Here is a 15,612-nt window from a genome sequence, read left to right as displayed (position 1 = left end):
ATATATGTACAAATTGTACTTTTGGGTTAATAAAGCTTCTATAAATAAGACTCACTCCACATTTTAAAAAACTATTTAAATTTAAACCCAATAAAACAAAAAATTTTAATTATTAAAATACCTAAGATAGCTCATACAATCAAAAATTGTACTTTGGGGAAATATAAACAGATTGCAAGGATTAAAGAAGGTTTAATTATATATTCCAGCGATTACATTATTTATTTCGGAATTTGAACATCATTATCGGAGTTAATGGGGGCACATGCTACATGACAGTGGAGGTAAGAATAGCTGGAACTCCGGACCTTCCAAGCAATATCCATTGGTGAATCAAAACTATCCGCGTTCCCATCCGACCTCCATGCACAGATTTCACGAATCCTTCTCGAATATCGAATTCAGTGCCTCTGACTTTACTACCAGACGATTAATTGCAACTGCAGAGAAGGCTGGCGCCAAAAAAAAATCTTTGACTACGGTTATTGACATTTTCAGACACGTCATTCGCCTTTGTTGTAACATTAAGTTGCTTCATTCAATGCCGCTCGGTACTGGACTTCCAATTCCCCGTTGTTTAAGGAGGAAACGTTTTCGTTCATGGGATTTTGGGATGATTTTGATAAAATTTAGTGGAATTTGTTAAGAAATTAGGGTTATAGTTTCAGGATTTTGGGTGTGTTGTCAATTTTTAATGGTGTTGAATCTTTTTACACCATAAAGTTAGATTGGTATTTTAGGATGATTTTGATAAAATTTAGTGGAATTTGTTAAGAAATGGGGGTTATAGTTTCAAGATTTTGGGGTTAAAGTTTCAGGATTTTGGGTGTGTTGTCAGTTTTTAATGGTGCTGAATCTTTTTGAACCATAAAGTTAGATTGGGATTTTGGGATGATTTTGATAAAATTTAGTGGAATTTGTTAAGAAATGGGGGTTAAAGTTTCAGGATTTTGGGTGTCTAGTCAGTGTTTAATAGAGCTGAATCTTTTTACACCATAAAGTTAGATTAGTTAGATTTTATGAAGAAAAACAATGATAGATTTAGGCCAAACTGTCTAGTAGGAAAATGGGCATCTCCATTTAACCAAATCTGAAGGCAGTGGTCTTGTCTACTGAGTTACAATTTTGTTTGGACAACAAATTTCTTCCCAGAATTTTGGGAGACCATTTTAAAAATTCGTATTGTTTGAATAGTTTTTGATAGTGAAAATGGATTTATCACTATCAAGAAACTACACCCAAAAGTGTGAACTTAATAATTGTAACTTAATTTCTAAAAATTTCAGAAAAATTAAATAAAATCGGCTTCGTCTAAGGAGGTGATGAATTGTCACAATAGACCAAAAGTAGCCAAATCCCGGCAAAAAAATTTCAAGAAATCTTGCAGTAGCATGTTTCAATCATGTTTTTTTTATGGTGGAAATGGATTCAGCACCATCAAAAACCTTTGGGACACTCAAAATCTTGAAATTTGACAAAAGTAATTAAAATTTACAAAAATCCATGCCAAATTGTAACAAAATATCACTAAAATTTCCATAATTTTCAAGGCAAAAAAACAATCTAATTAAACTGGGACAATAAAATCTTAAAAAAAAATCCATGAATGGGCATATTTAGATAAAACTGAAGACAAAATCAAAAATAAAAAGGGGTGCCTACGATATTGAACCCTACCATGGTTTAGGGTTTGAAAGCGACCGTAAAGAAGAATTTACACCTCTAGTCCGTGGGATCTTCCGTAATAAAAAATATGTACTGGATGGGTTTTATCTATTTAAGAGATTTGCTGGTTTATTCATGGCATGATGTACAGCCTTTGTTTCTCACAGAGCTGACAGTAATAAAAAATACGTACTGGATGGCTTCAGTTTTATCTATTTAAGAGATTTGCTGGTGTGGTTCGTGGCATAATGTGCAGCCTGTGTTTCTCACAGAGGTTTAGCATTATCTGTAGTGTTTATTCGATTCGGAGATTTGGAGAGAATGGGTAGGGCTGGTCTCTTTCGGTTGTGTGTTGTCTGGATTTTGATCATGGCGGGGATTTTGCTTACTGTAAGCGGGAGAACGAATCCGGGTCATGTTGGAGCAAAGAATGTTAACCCTGCACCCGGCCTGGGTGGTGGGCATGGCGGAGATGGTGGCGGCGGCGCTCTCGGTGGTGGAGTCCCCGGAGTAGGGACGGGTAATGGGTGGGGCGGCGTGTTTGGAGGGGTGCCGTTCGCGGGGATTATTGGGGGCGGCGCAGGAATTTATAGGCCTTACGTCGTGTGTTCGGACCCGGGGCCCTGTTACAATAAGCGGTTGACCTGCCCTGAAAGTTGTTTCAGGTCGGCGGGGGGATGGGGACCTAATGGCGGCGGTGGCGGCGGCGGCGGAGGATGCACCCTGGACTGCAATCGCGAGTGCCGCGCTTACTGCTAGAAGTAGTACTCCATCTGTGTTTTTGTCTGCTTACTGTAACGCGCTTACTGCTAGAAAAAGAATGTCATCCATGTTTTTTTGCTTATATGCTGTAAGCTAGTGCTTATATATACTGTACAGTTTAATCTGATGGGGAGGTTGGCTGAGTTTTTTCTGGCTCTGTGACGCTTTAAGTCTGCTATGTGCCAAGTGGCCTTAAACTCTATCAAGCGTTTATGCATACGTGGCATATAAATGTAGTAATGGATTGTTTTTATAGATATGTGTTGTTCCGTAGTATAAAGAGGAGTGTGGAGGTGCCAATATAGTGGAGAGGTAAACAACTTTGTGTAACCGTAGTTCTGTGTGTTTCATTATGCGTGGTAAACGTAGATCAGAGTGGTTCATAGCTGGTAATAAATGCTTATAGTTTGTCTGGCAATCGTTTTTATTAAAATATGAAAAGTACGATCATCTTTTGTTGTTTTTTCTTTTTTCAGTTTTTGGAAGGTTCTATTTTTAAATTTTTTTTTGGAAACATTCAAAAATAAAAAATATTTTTTATTTTTATTCTTAAAGTAATTATTATTTTTATTTTTAAATAATTATGGTTATTTAGATGGTTGGATGGAATGGTTATTTTTTTCACTATGGAGTTGTTCAAGTGTTTGTTACTAACATAATGTTATAATGCTTTGTAAATATTGTTGGAATGGCTTAGTGCTCGTGAATATTGTTGTATTAGCTTCCGGTGTTGTGCACTCTTAAGTGAGTATGTCTGTGAGCTGACTTGGTATTACAGATCTTAGTTTGAGTCTGACTCAAGTGAGTATGTCTGTGAGCTGACTTGGTATCACTGATGTTAGTTTGAGTCTGACTCTCTTGGCGGAAAAGAAGACTGATTTCTTTTCTTAGAAAAAAAGAGAATATTTTTTAAATCATGGCCAAGTTAGATGCAAATTGATATATGATAAAAAATTTTCTTATAAGATAAAGAACCTTTGTGCAGTAATTTAATTGCTAAACTCTGTGAGTCTACTCTTTCTAGATTTGACTTATAACTTCTTGAAAAAAGATTAACAATTAAACCCATTTAAAAAATATAATATTTCTCACTCAACACAAAAAATTAAAATTGATCTAAACTAATTATTAAAATATTTAAAATAATTCACAAATTAATATTAATAAAAATTAAGATAAATCTAAACTAATATTTAAAATAATTCACAAATTAATATTAATATCAGTGAAAAATTAATATTTAAAATAATTCACGAATTAATATTTTGAAAAATCCCTACCCACAAAAGAAAAGTACCGCTTGCGAAAATGGCATGCACAAACATGTGGACCCATAATATTCTTCAAGATTTTAAAACATTGACATTATTCACATCTCCGATTTTCAGAGGACCGTTAAAAAGGTTGCAGAAAAAGTTGTATCCATGCAAAGCAGCAATTACAAAACGAAAAGAGTTGATATGTCTACAAAAATACATACCTTTTACCGCTTGCTAGCTATATTGTTTAACAAACTATTGGAATAAATATATAAATCAAAAATATATTCTAAATCTTATAAATTACATCAAAATTTTTATTTTTAATAGTCAAGGTAAAAGTCAAGAAAAGGTTTATGCTTTTGATTTAATGTCTTAACGTCTCAAGATGTGGAAGAAGTTTGTGGATGATACTTGAATTATATGGTCTCGTGAGAAAAAAAGTGGATTTTTCTTCCATCATTTTAATAATTAGTTTAGTTACACAAAGTTCACTATGGAATATGAAAGAAACTGTAGTCTGTCTTTTCTTGATGTCCCCCTTTCAAGGAATGATGATGACTCTTTTTTCTCATCAAGTCTTTCAGAAGAAAACTCATACGAAACAATAGCTTCATGCTAAATCTCATCACTTCAAGGCTCAAAAGTTGGTGTTCTCAACACTTTAGCTACTAGAACTTTAAGAGTTTATGATGATAACCATCTTAATGATGAGACATCTCATCTCCCGAGTGTTTTCTTTAATAATGAGTACAATAGGCACTAATGTACTAAGGCTTTCCTCAAAGTTGAAAAAAGTCTTAAGGTTAAGAAAGAACCCAAGGCTCAATTTTCAGCAGTGCATGTCTCATTTATCCAAGGGACCACTGACAAGATTGTGAAGATCTCAAGGAAACATAAGATTTCTTCAACCATTAGGTCTCTAAATACCATCCAGAGCTATCTAAGATTTGTAAAAGACTTTATGGACCCTAAAAATATGAAAGGTGTTTACGTTATCCTTTGCTCTTGTGGGACTACCTACGTAGGTGAGACAGGTTGCTCTATTAATCAAAGGATTCATGAGCATGTCGTTGACATCAAGCATGGCAAGATTCGCTCCTCTACTTTGGCAGAACATGCAAAAAAAACTAAACATCACATTTGCATTGAGGAGGCTCATGGCATTGCTAGGATTAGTCATTTCCTTCATTGAAAATTTAGGGAAGCTCTAGAAATCAAAAGAAGGCCGAATAATTCGAATAGAGACGATGGTTGGAAAATTAGCAGATGTTGGGTTTATGTCTTGTCTTCCTAATTTAATTTATAATTTTCTTTTTTCTCTTATTGAGTAATTTTAAGATATATATTACAATTTATCCTATTTGCTTACGTATTTATATCTATATTATATCTTTTGTTTTTACTAGATTTTCAAGGGTTTCTACTAATTTTTTGATTGGTTTTTCATAAAAAAAGAATAAATAAATAAATAAATAATTGATTATTCTTGGCTCCTTTAATTATTTCTAGGGCCTTGCTCCTTGTTTTATGTTTGCCTTTGATTATTTCATTGATTTTTCTTGGCTCCTTTAATTATTTGTAGGGCCTTAGCTCCTTGTTTTATGTTTCACATTTGATTCATGAGTCTCTCTTATTTTGATTATTTTTAGTTTTGGTTTTATTTACATTATTTTTGGTTTTTTTTTTACTTCTTTTTTTCTTAACATTTGGGGAATGTTTTTTTTTATTATGTCATTGTTTTTTAATAAAATATTATTATTTATTAATAACGTAAACAATAAAATGTTATTATTTATTAATAGGGTCTTGACTCCATTTATTATTTTTGGGACTTAGCTCCTTTTGTTTTAGGTTTGGCTTTGAATTTTTTATTCTATTGATTCTATTTATTCAACTATATATCAAACCATAACTTATTGTTAGATTTTATTATAATATAATTTGATCCTAATAATTGATGTTATATTTTAAAAATATTATTTTTGAAAAACTAGCCCTTAAATAGGGGTCTCTACATTGCTCTCTATTTACGTTGGTGCCATGATCTGCGTCTTCATCTTGTTTTGACAATAAACCACACTGGATGGTTTGAAACAAGTCGACAAAACTTATCCTATGTGATTACTACTGAAAGTTTTTTCTTAAATGAAACATTTATCAAAAACATTGCAAAATTCATAATTTCATACAACATCTTGCTTAGGTTGTTTTCCTAAAGTTTAAATAATAATATGAATAACTATAAAAACATACATACAAATATTTAAATTTTATAGATTGAATGTACACAATTTGTTTCTAGAGAGTTTAGACAGTAATATAAATGATGATTAAAACCTACACCCAAAGATTTAATTCATCAATTCATGTAGAAAGTAGTTTAATTTGTGAGCTTTTAACCTCAAAAGAAGTTATAGTCTATTCATTTGTGATGAAAGAAGGAACTATTACATATATTCTTGGATTTCAACTCAAACACAGTAATATTGATTTCTTGCTTGCTAGTAACAGACTTAGTTCCTAATTTCAGCATCACAGTTGTAGCATTAAAGAATTTCAATCTTCTAATTGTTTTGGTTCCACTGTAAATTAATTAAGCAATGATAGAGAGTTCTAGCGAGAGTATGACAGAAATTGAAGTAGCGGAAGTATGAAGAAGATCTATTTCCTAGGAGCTTTACAGAGTTAAAGGGTATTAAAGGAAATCTACATAGGAGAGGAATAAAGAGTTCCCAACTTTAGACATGGTACTGAAAGCTACTCTTGCTCATTGACATAACTACTTGGGAAGAAGTTCAACTGACTATCATGCACCAATCAAGCTCTCAAAACAGTTTGAAGGTAAGATATAACCAGTGGTATTATTTCAAATGCAAATAAATGAAACTTATAGTTGGCATACTTACCATACCATCTTGCAAGTGAGGTAATCTGCAACACCAAGAGCCATCCAAGGCTCCATTGTAGCTCGAGAGAGGTTCAGAGGCAAATTCTGGGTTGAAAATACAAGACAGAGCAACCCTCAAAGTACCCTCACCTACACACTTGCAACACAAAGAGCCCTCCAAGGCTCAATTGCAACTCGAGAGAGGTTCAAAGGCAAATTTTAGGTTGAAAAGACTGGACAAAGAAACCATATTCATGTCCCCATATCGAACCATCTCATTCAACTTTAGACACCATGAATGGCATTGCAACAAACACCATCTCACATGCACAATGTCATCTAGCCCTATTCTAGTTTTATAGTTCTATGCTCATGTTTCCAAGATTAAGATGTAGCATTTAATATTTATGAACTAATGTTAGCATTAGTTTCTCAGCAAAAAATGCTAATGAAATAGATGGAATATTGTAGGAAGAATATCATGGGTATAGCCTGTGATACATTATCTCATTGGTTTTCATAAATCACTATGATAATTCAATAGGTTGCACGATGGTTGGTAAATGGCAAGGACTAAGAACCTTATCTTAAATCTCACATTAACTAATGCTAACTAAAAATTTTGATTGCTATAGTCTTATGCCACAAATGACGTGAACTAATAATAAAACTTGTTAAAATACCAAATTCAAGACACAAACCAAGGACTTGAGAAATAAATCCTTTTGATTTAAACATATTTGAATCTGGACTTCTTGGTGTTCCTCATAATCAGTTTAGCAATTTAAAATAGAAAGGGGAGATTTATGTGAATTGGGTGGTTTGTTCAAAGAATTTTTAACAATATTATTCACAAATTAAATAAAAAAAAAACAAACTTAGTTTAATTAATTAAGGTTTTGGTTTTGTTTTTCAATTTTATCTGGAATTCGATTCCAAAAATCTAAGTGGTATAATTTTTAAAATTTGAATATAAATATTTAATAATTTTTTGGATATATATAGAGATGTAATGTGAGTCTTGAAATAATCGGCACGCCTAACTTATTATTTGAATAAAGGGCATCTAAGTTGTCAAAATCACTATCATATTGACCCTGGGCTACACCAACCCTTAGCATGGGTAGATTTTTGTCCATCAAACTAGTGACCTCTACACCATAAAGCACTTTAACAAAAGACTTTTCAACATCTACTCTATCCAATAGACCTTTAGATATACCATTTATATATATTTAACCATACATTTCAAATAATAAAATTTAAATTTAAAACAAAAAAAAGTCTAATAAATCCCATTGCATAAAAATATAATTAAAAGTCTAATAATTACCGTTGTATAGTACTATAATTAAAAGTTAAATAATGAATTATTTAAAAAAAAGAGGTCTAATAAATCCCATTGCATAAAATTATAATTAAAAGTCTAATAATTCCCGTTGTATAGTACTATAATTAAAAGTTAAATAATGAATTAATGTGAACTGAGAAAGGGTGAGTCCGTCTGTATTATTGAAAAGGGAAGTGAGAGAGGGCACAAATCCTCAACTTTTTAGGGGAAAGTTTAAAATAATTTGTGTTTATAAAGTGTGAATTGTATCTTTTTTTTTGCTTTATAAAATTAATTGTGTTAGTAATTTTTGTTGGTTTAGATGGTTTTTCGATAGAATTTATATGTAGTTATTTTTGTTAAGTTAATTAATATAATTCGTTTTTTTTTAAAAGGAGAATTGGGTTTTTTTTAATATATTTTGTTTTTTTTTCCGGAGAAAAAAGCGAACTTTTTATATATAAAATAGATAAAAAGTTACAATCAGATGCAAAGCATTCAGTTACAGTGAGGAAACTTCCTCAGCTGACCCAGAGAAAAGATGCTCTTCTCTGAAACTATCCAAAGACAACAAAGCGTCCAGGTCCCCTGTTGATGAGAACAGGTCTATCCCTTTTGCAAAAAACAAAAATCACAACAAAGTCTCGGCCTGTAACAAGCACCAAGACGCTGTTCCGACTGATTGAGCCCGTGGGCCTCCATGAGACAGCCCACTAAAATCAATTAAAAACGCCCGAAACACTTGGGCAATGAAGAGAAAAAACGTATCAGCATAATAACATCAGCGTTCAAAGCGCAGGAGTGGGTATACATGCGCCTGTGCCCGAAGAAGGACTGATAAATCAAAACAGTAAAACAAAATTTAAACATAGGGAGGCAGAACTGACTCCTGGATCTGATCATGAAGCTTTTCAGTCACTTTCCAAATGCCCAAAGCTTGCTGCAGAGCGTCTTTAGATAATTTATCCGCGATTTCATTCCGATCCCTGTATATGTGTTCAATTGAAAAGGCATTAAAAGACTGTTTTAAACTCATAATTTCTTCAAGGAGAGGCCTCAGCATATAATTTTGACATCGACTGTTTCCATTAACCCATTTAACAACATTTAAAGAGTCCCCAAAGATCTGAATTGCGACGATATGTCTGTGAATAAGCCAACAGAGGAGCAACTTAAGGGCTGACAGTTCAGCGAAATTGTTTGAACCGGTACCAATGCCCACCGAAGCTGATAAAGAATGAGATTCATTTAAATGAATGATTATGCCTGCCCCTGCTGTGTTGTTTTGAGAAGCCCCATCAAAGTAGGCCCACGGGATGCTTGGTCTGATTTGTTCTTCCCTGCTCTGAGACTTTTTTCTTGATTCCTCCTGTTCAGGGATACTTAAAAAAATGGTTGTGCTTTGAATGGCTATAACTTCAGCTGGGAGAGAAATATCCTGAAATATGTTTCTGTTCCTGGCTATCCAAACGCCCCAGGAAATGATGGGCGGGAGGTTCCTCCAGTTCCCCTCTGAGTTCTGATTCCACCATTGTTCTTAATATATTTTGTTTTTAAAGATAGATTCTTTCTATTAAATAAAATCAAAATTTGATGCTAAGAGGATTTATATAATAATTTTATTATTTTGTATTTATTAATTTTATTTTTTTAGAAAAATGGGTTAGATAAAAATTATGTTTATAATAACTTTAATAAAATATTTATAGTTTGAGGAATGAAAATAGTATTTTTTTGTTAGGAGATTTTAATGTTAGAACCACAACTAAGTAAGTTATTTTTCTAAGCAATGATTCTAACTTGATCTTTTTTGGTTAAATGAGGATCTTGTTTTCGCTAGTAGATACAAAAGAAACTCTGAAGGCCTAATCGATAACTTATTTGGTAGCCAGTTAGTCAAGCTTTGTAGTTCTCAAGCAAGGAAAATTTTAGGGGTGAAATTTCGCAAATTGACTATTTTGGGGACATTTTCCTGAAGGAAAAAAAATGTTTTCCCATTTTGGTTGAAAATTTGCCTATTATATATATATATATATATATGAATGATTAAATGGAAGATATTAGCCAACATTTACCAATTTTAATAGTAAGTTATATGTTTCTCATTGAATATTCACTTAAATTCTATATATATGATTTTTCAAACTAGAATAGTCGAATGATATTATAAAATAGGCATAATATTTCAATCCTTAAAAAATACCCTATCCTCAAGACCTTATAATTTTTCATGGCGCAATCAAGTGAATAAAGTCCAACTAGATGACTTATATTTTTGGGCTTGGTAGTAGTGTTGTGGAGATATCTCATATCCTTGTTTCTAACCAAATTGTAAATTTTGACATCTTAATGACCATGGTCCTAACTCTAATCATAGACCTTTAACCTTAACTCTAAAGTTTTCTATGCACAAAAGTCACATGCAAGAGAATTTTGAGAATGAAAGGCTTTTGTTTTTTAACAAAGTTAAAATGGATCTCTTCTTGAAGGATTTAAATATGGATTTACACCTCTTAAATTATAAGAATAATATCGAAACCTCTATCATAATTTTACTACAACCCTCGCTACTTCCATTAGCAAGTTCTCTATCAATGTGTCATATAAAAAGAACAATAGAACCACCAACCCTTGGTACGATAATGATTGTAAAATTGATAGAAAAGCAACTATGGATGTCACTAACAAATTTTTAAAGCTTGATAAGATAAATATATACAAAACTCTTATTAAAAGGAAGAAAAAATATTACATAAATAGAAAACAAGAGCAATTGTTGCACCTATCTAAATTTGATGTTAGAAAGTTTTGGAGGGAAATTTTAATTTCTAAAACTAAATAAAATAATCCGATTCCTTCAAGAACTGGAATTCCTAACTTAAAAACCTCTATGACTCCACTAATTCCATGGATGCCATTTTGAATGCCCCTATAGAGGATGATATCTTCTATTTGGAAGACATTTAGTTTGGGTTTTAGTAACTCGCTAATGGGAAAGTTAAGGATATTTAAGGCTACCATGCTAAAAAAGTTAAAAGGGAGGGCCTAGCCCCATCCCTCATATACACAAGCTTTTCAATATGGCAATGAAGCAAGGCTTCCCCAACCCTTGGATGCAGAGCCTCATTGTGCCTATCTTTAAAAGTAGGGATAAAAGTATTTCCTCTAATTATAAGACTATTATGATTAGCCACATTTTAACTATGCTATACAAAATTATTTTGGAAAAGAAGATTAGTATATGGTTATAAATCCAAAGTAAATGAGTTAAAGGCCAAGCTGGATTTAAGAGACATCATTCAAATATGGACTACCTTGTCTCTCAAGATCATTGCAGAGGAATGTCACAATAATAAAATTGAATTCTTGTGTTGTTTCATTGACTTTAGATAAGCTTTTGATGTTCTTCTTTGGGAAAATCAATGGAAAATGCTATAAGAGATAATGGTTCCTCTTAAGGTGAGGTTTGTTGTGACAAGGATGTATGAGAATTTTATTTCTAGGTTTAAGTGTTGAAAAATGGCAACAATAAATGCTAAAAATAGAAGTGCTAAAAATAGCAGTTTGGGTACCAGCGCTAAGTTAAGCAACAGGGAATGAAAAATGGAAGTGCTAAAAATAGCATTCTATTTTTAACAGTTTAGGATGGATTCCTATTTTAGTCAGTCCATGTACTAAAAATAGGAAGTAAAATTCGAATTTGAACTTAACAGATGTTTGAAAATAAATTAATTAATTCACCATGAGTTAATTAGTTGTGAAAAATCAAATATGAAGTCTATGTGAGGACATGCAACAGTTTCTCTATTAATTGAGGAATTTATCCATCAGTTAAAGAGATAGGGATGAGTTCTAATTTGAGTAGTAATTAGTTGGCTCAGTTAGCTGAGTCAAGTCCAGTTATGATTGATTTAAACAGTTTGTTTAAATTAATATGAGTTCAGTTAGTTAATGCTTGCATGCATGTAACTGCTGCACTTTAGATAGCTGAATATTCTCTCATAAATAACTCATGCATGTCAGTTCAGAGAAAGATCCAGTTGAGATCAGAGGAGGGACAGTGTACTATCAGTTGGATGGATTTTTCCTATAAATGAAAATCATCCAAGCGGAAGGATTAAGGTTCCTTGAGGATTGTGCAGTTTTAAAGGGTGTGAGATCAGTGTGAGCGATCAGTGTTACACTTGGTAACAGGAAGATCACCCAGGAAAACTGCGCAAGGAAATAGGAGGCTTGGAGGGTAGAAGAGAAGGCTTAGGAGAAGTCTTGATTGCCTGTGAGCATCCAGGAGGATTGCACTGAGCGCTGGCTAGCTATGAAAGCTAAGGCTTTGTGTAATCCTGATGTATTTCCACCTTCATCTGTGAGGATTGTACTGAGAGCTGGCTAGTTGTGTGAGAGCTAAGGCTTTGTATAAATCCTATGTATGATAATACAGAGTTGGGGTTTTACGCTGAGGCTTTCCTCGGGTTATATCTTCTGTGTTATGTGTAATATGATTTCTCCATATCAGTTATATGTGTTCTTATTGATGTTGCTCATGTTCAATTAAGCTTCCGCTAAATTGGTTGTAGAAGTAGATCAAGTATTTTGCTTTAGTCTATTTCATTATCAGGTGATCTACAGTGGGAATTTCTACATGGTATCAGAGCAAAGGTGATCAAAGTGGAGAACAATATACTAGAGGAGATTTCGAAGTTTTGAGTTTTGGGCCACGAGTTTTCAGAGCAAATCTGAAAACTTTTGTGCAAAATTTTCAAAAACAAATAGCAGATCTGGATTCCTTGCAGAAAAATACCCAAATGAAAAAAAAATCCGCGGAGTTCGGATGAGGGAGATATCGTTGATTTAAAATCAGCTCTTTTCCCAGAAAATTTCGTGACGGCGGGAAATATGAAACAGATTGGTGTGCTAGCCAAGAACTTGTATGCACTTGAGGTACAAGATGCATGCAAAGCCTTGAGGAGCAAGGCAAAGGTTAGATACTTGGTGGTTGAGAGGGAGAGTAAATTACCTCTCAACATGCAGCGCCAGAAGAAGTCTCAGACAATTGTGGAGGAGCCATAATTGGTGAAGCAACTTTAGGAGGTTGTGGAGCAGCCACAACTGGAGAAGTCGAGAGGAGACCAAGTAGAGACATCTACTCATGCAGAGACATCCAGTAGGGGGAAACTTCGAGCCAGGTGGCAGAGAGATCACATGCAGCGGTACCTCCAGGTAGGAGGTGGGGCGATGTGGAGTGATCGTCCCAAGAAGGCTGGAATAGGGGCAGGATCCTTGAGGTACCCAACCTCTTTGATTTGACTTTGCTACAGGAGCGCCGACAAGGAGTAGCATGACTGACTGATTTGGTAGAGACAGATGCGGATGGAGTCGTAGAGAGAGCTATAGTGCAGGAGTCCCAGCACTGTGTAGAGCTAGCAGGCTGTAGCAATGCGAGAGGCACAGGAGTGTTGCACTAGTGCAGGATGGCACAAAGAGGTGTGCAACAGTGCGAGATGCATGGAGTGTTGCAGCAGCTCAGAGGTTAGAGAGGGAGCATTTGTTAGTAGCAAGTAGAGCTTCAGCATCAAAGTATGTTTCTAGCCCGACAGAGAGGTCAGTTGGGAGTTTTTTTTTGTTCCAAGAGTTGCTGGAGCAACCACATTTGGTAGAAGTGTTGCATGCAGAACATTTCGAAGTTACAAGATTGGGTTCGAGAGGAAGTCTTTTTTGTTGAGAGGGAGTGTTGAAAAATGGAAACAAGGAATGCTAAAAATATCACTGCTAAAAATAGCAGTTTGGGTACCAGTGCTGGATTGGGCAACATGGAATGAAAAATGGAAGTGTTAAAAATAGAATTCTATTTTTAGCAATTCAAGATCGATTCCTATTTTAGTCAGTCCCTGGACTAAAAATAGGAAGTAAAATTTGAATTTGAACTTAACAGTTGTTTGAAAATAAATAAATTAATTCACCATGAGTTAATTAGTTGTGAAAAATCAAACATGAAGTCTATGTGAGGACATGCAACAGTTTCTCTATTAATTGAGGAATTTATCCATCAGTTAAAGAGATAAGGATGAGTTCTAATTTGAGTAGTAATTAGTTGGCTCAGTTAACTGAGTCAAGTCCAGTTATGATTGATTTAAACAGTTTGTTTAAATTAATGTGAGTTCAGTTAGTTAATGCTTGCATGCATGTAACTGCTGCACTTCAGATAACTGAATATTCTCTCATAAATAACTCATGCATGTCAGTTCAGAGAAAGATCCAGTTGAGATCAGAGGAGGGACAGTGTACTATCAGTTGGATGGATTTTTCCTATAAAGGAAAATCATCCAAGCGGAAGGATTAAGGTTCCTTGAGGATTGTGCAGTTTTAAAGGGTGTGAGATCAGTGTGAGCGATCAGTGTTACACTTGGTAACAGGAAGATCACCCAGGAAAAACTGCGCAAGGAAATAGGAGGCTTGGAGGGCAGAGGAAAAGGCTTAGGAGAAGTCTTGATTCCCTGTGAGCATCCAGGAGGATTGCATTGAGAGCTAAGGCTTTGTGTAATCTTGATGTATTTCCACCTTCATTTGTGAGGCTAGTTGTGTGAGAGCTGGCTAGCTTTGTGAAAGCTAAGGCTTTGTATAAATCTTATGTATGATAATATAGAGTTGGGGTTTTAGGCTAAGGCTTTCCCTAGGTTATATCTTCTATGTTATGTGTGATTGATTTCTCCATATTGGTTATATGTGCTCTTATTGATGTTGTTCATGTTCGATTAAGCTTCCGCTAAATTGGTTGTAGAAGTAGATCGAATATTTTTCTTTAGTCTATTGCATTATCAAATGATCTATAGTGGGAATTTCTACATTAAGACCATTGAGGGTTGTTCATAAGAAATTAAATGCAATATCAAAGTAAGCAAGGGTGTCCCTTATTCCCTAGCCTTTTTGACATATATTTTGATGAGCTAAAGGAGTGTAAGGAAGATGCAAGTTATGTTGGTCCCACGCTCACTGGTATAGTCGTAACTCTTCTCCTTTATGCTAATGATATTATTATTTTGGAAATAGTCATTATGATCTTGGTAAACAATTAAAAATCCTCTTTAAAATTTTTGCCCTAAGATGGGTATGACTATTTATACCTGCCAAACTAAATTCATGATAATTAAATATACAAATATCATATATGATACTTTCATATATAACAAGTATTATTTAGAGAAAGTTTCTTAATATAAATATCTTGAAACTTATATTTATCACAACTTCAATTGGAATTATAACATTGAAAAAAATATATATATATATATATACTAAACTTATTATAAGCTTAAAAATAATCATAAATTAAGCTTAAAAATAATCATAAATTAACAAATGTGTGAAACGTTATCTTATAAATTTACAATTTTCTAATAATACACAATTTTGAAAAACATAAAATTAAAATTAACCATAATTCTTACCATTATGACTAACAAATATTCTATGAAATTAAGTTTTGAATTTTAAGAACTAAGCTATTCATGTTAAAGTATAATAAAATGAATTCTATATGTACTAAATGGTTTGTCATTCTTATTAAATACGAAAGACGAATGTTAACAAAAGTACAAGTGAAGAGCATTTTAACTAATTTCCATCTAAATTATTTCCCGTCAAAAACAATATGACTCTTTCATGATTTGTCATTGTATTTAAGGTTTAAAAGGGACGTTAAATTTTTTCAA

At 33.6% G+C, this 15,612-nt stretch overlaps 1 protein-coding gene across 1 annotated transcript; it reads left to right on the top strand.

Moving 5' to 3' along the window:
- The first annotated feature begins 1,831 nt into the window (after positions 1 to 1,831).
- On the top strand, positions 1,832 to 2,707 carry LOC149210285 (uncharacterized). Its single transcript, XM_089394397.1, has one exon. The coding sequence runs from the start codon at positions 1,987 to 1,989 to the stop codon at positions 2,422 to 2,424; it is 438 nt and encodes a 145-aa protein (XP_089250523.1). The 5' UTR covers positions 1,832 to 1,986; the 3' UTR covers positions 2,425 to 2,707.
- Positions 2,708 to 15,612: the final 12,905 nt, after the last annotated feature.

This window comes from Pinus tabuliformis, chromosome 1_2 (genome assembly GCF_031772625.1).
Source record: "Pinus tabuliformis cultivar Carrire ecotype Pingquan chromosome 1_2, CPIR1, whole genome shotgun sequence".
NCBI lineage: Eukaryota > Viridiplantae > Streptophyta > Pinopsida > Pinales > Pinaceae > Pinus > Pinus tabuliformis.
This window is presented reverse-complemented; position numbering and strand designations above follow the sequence as displayed.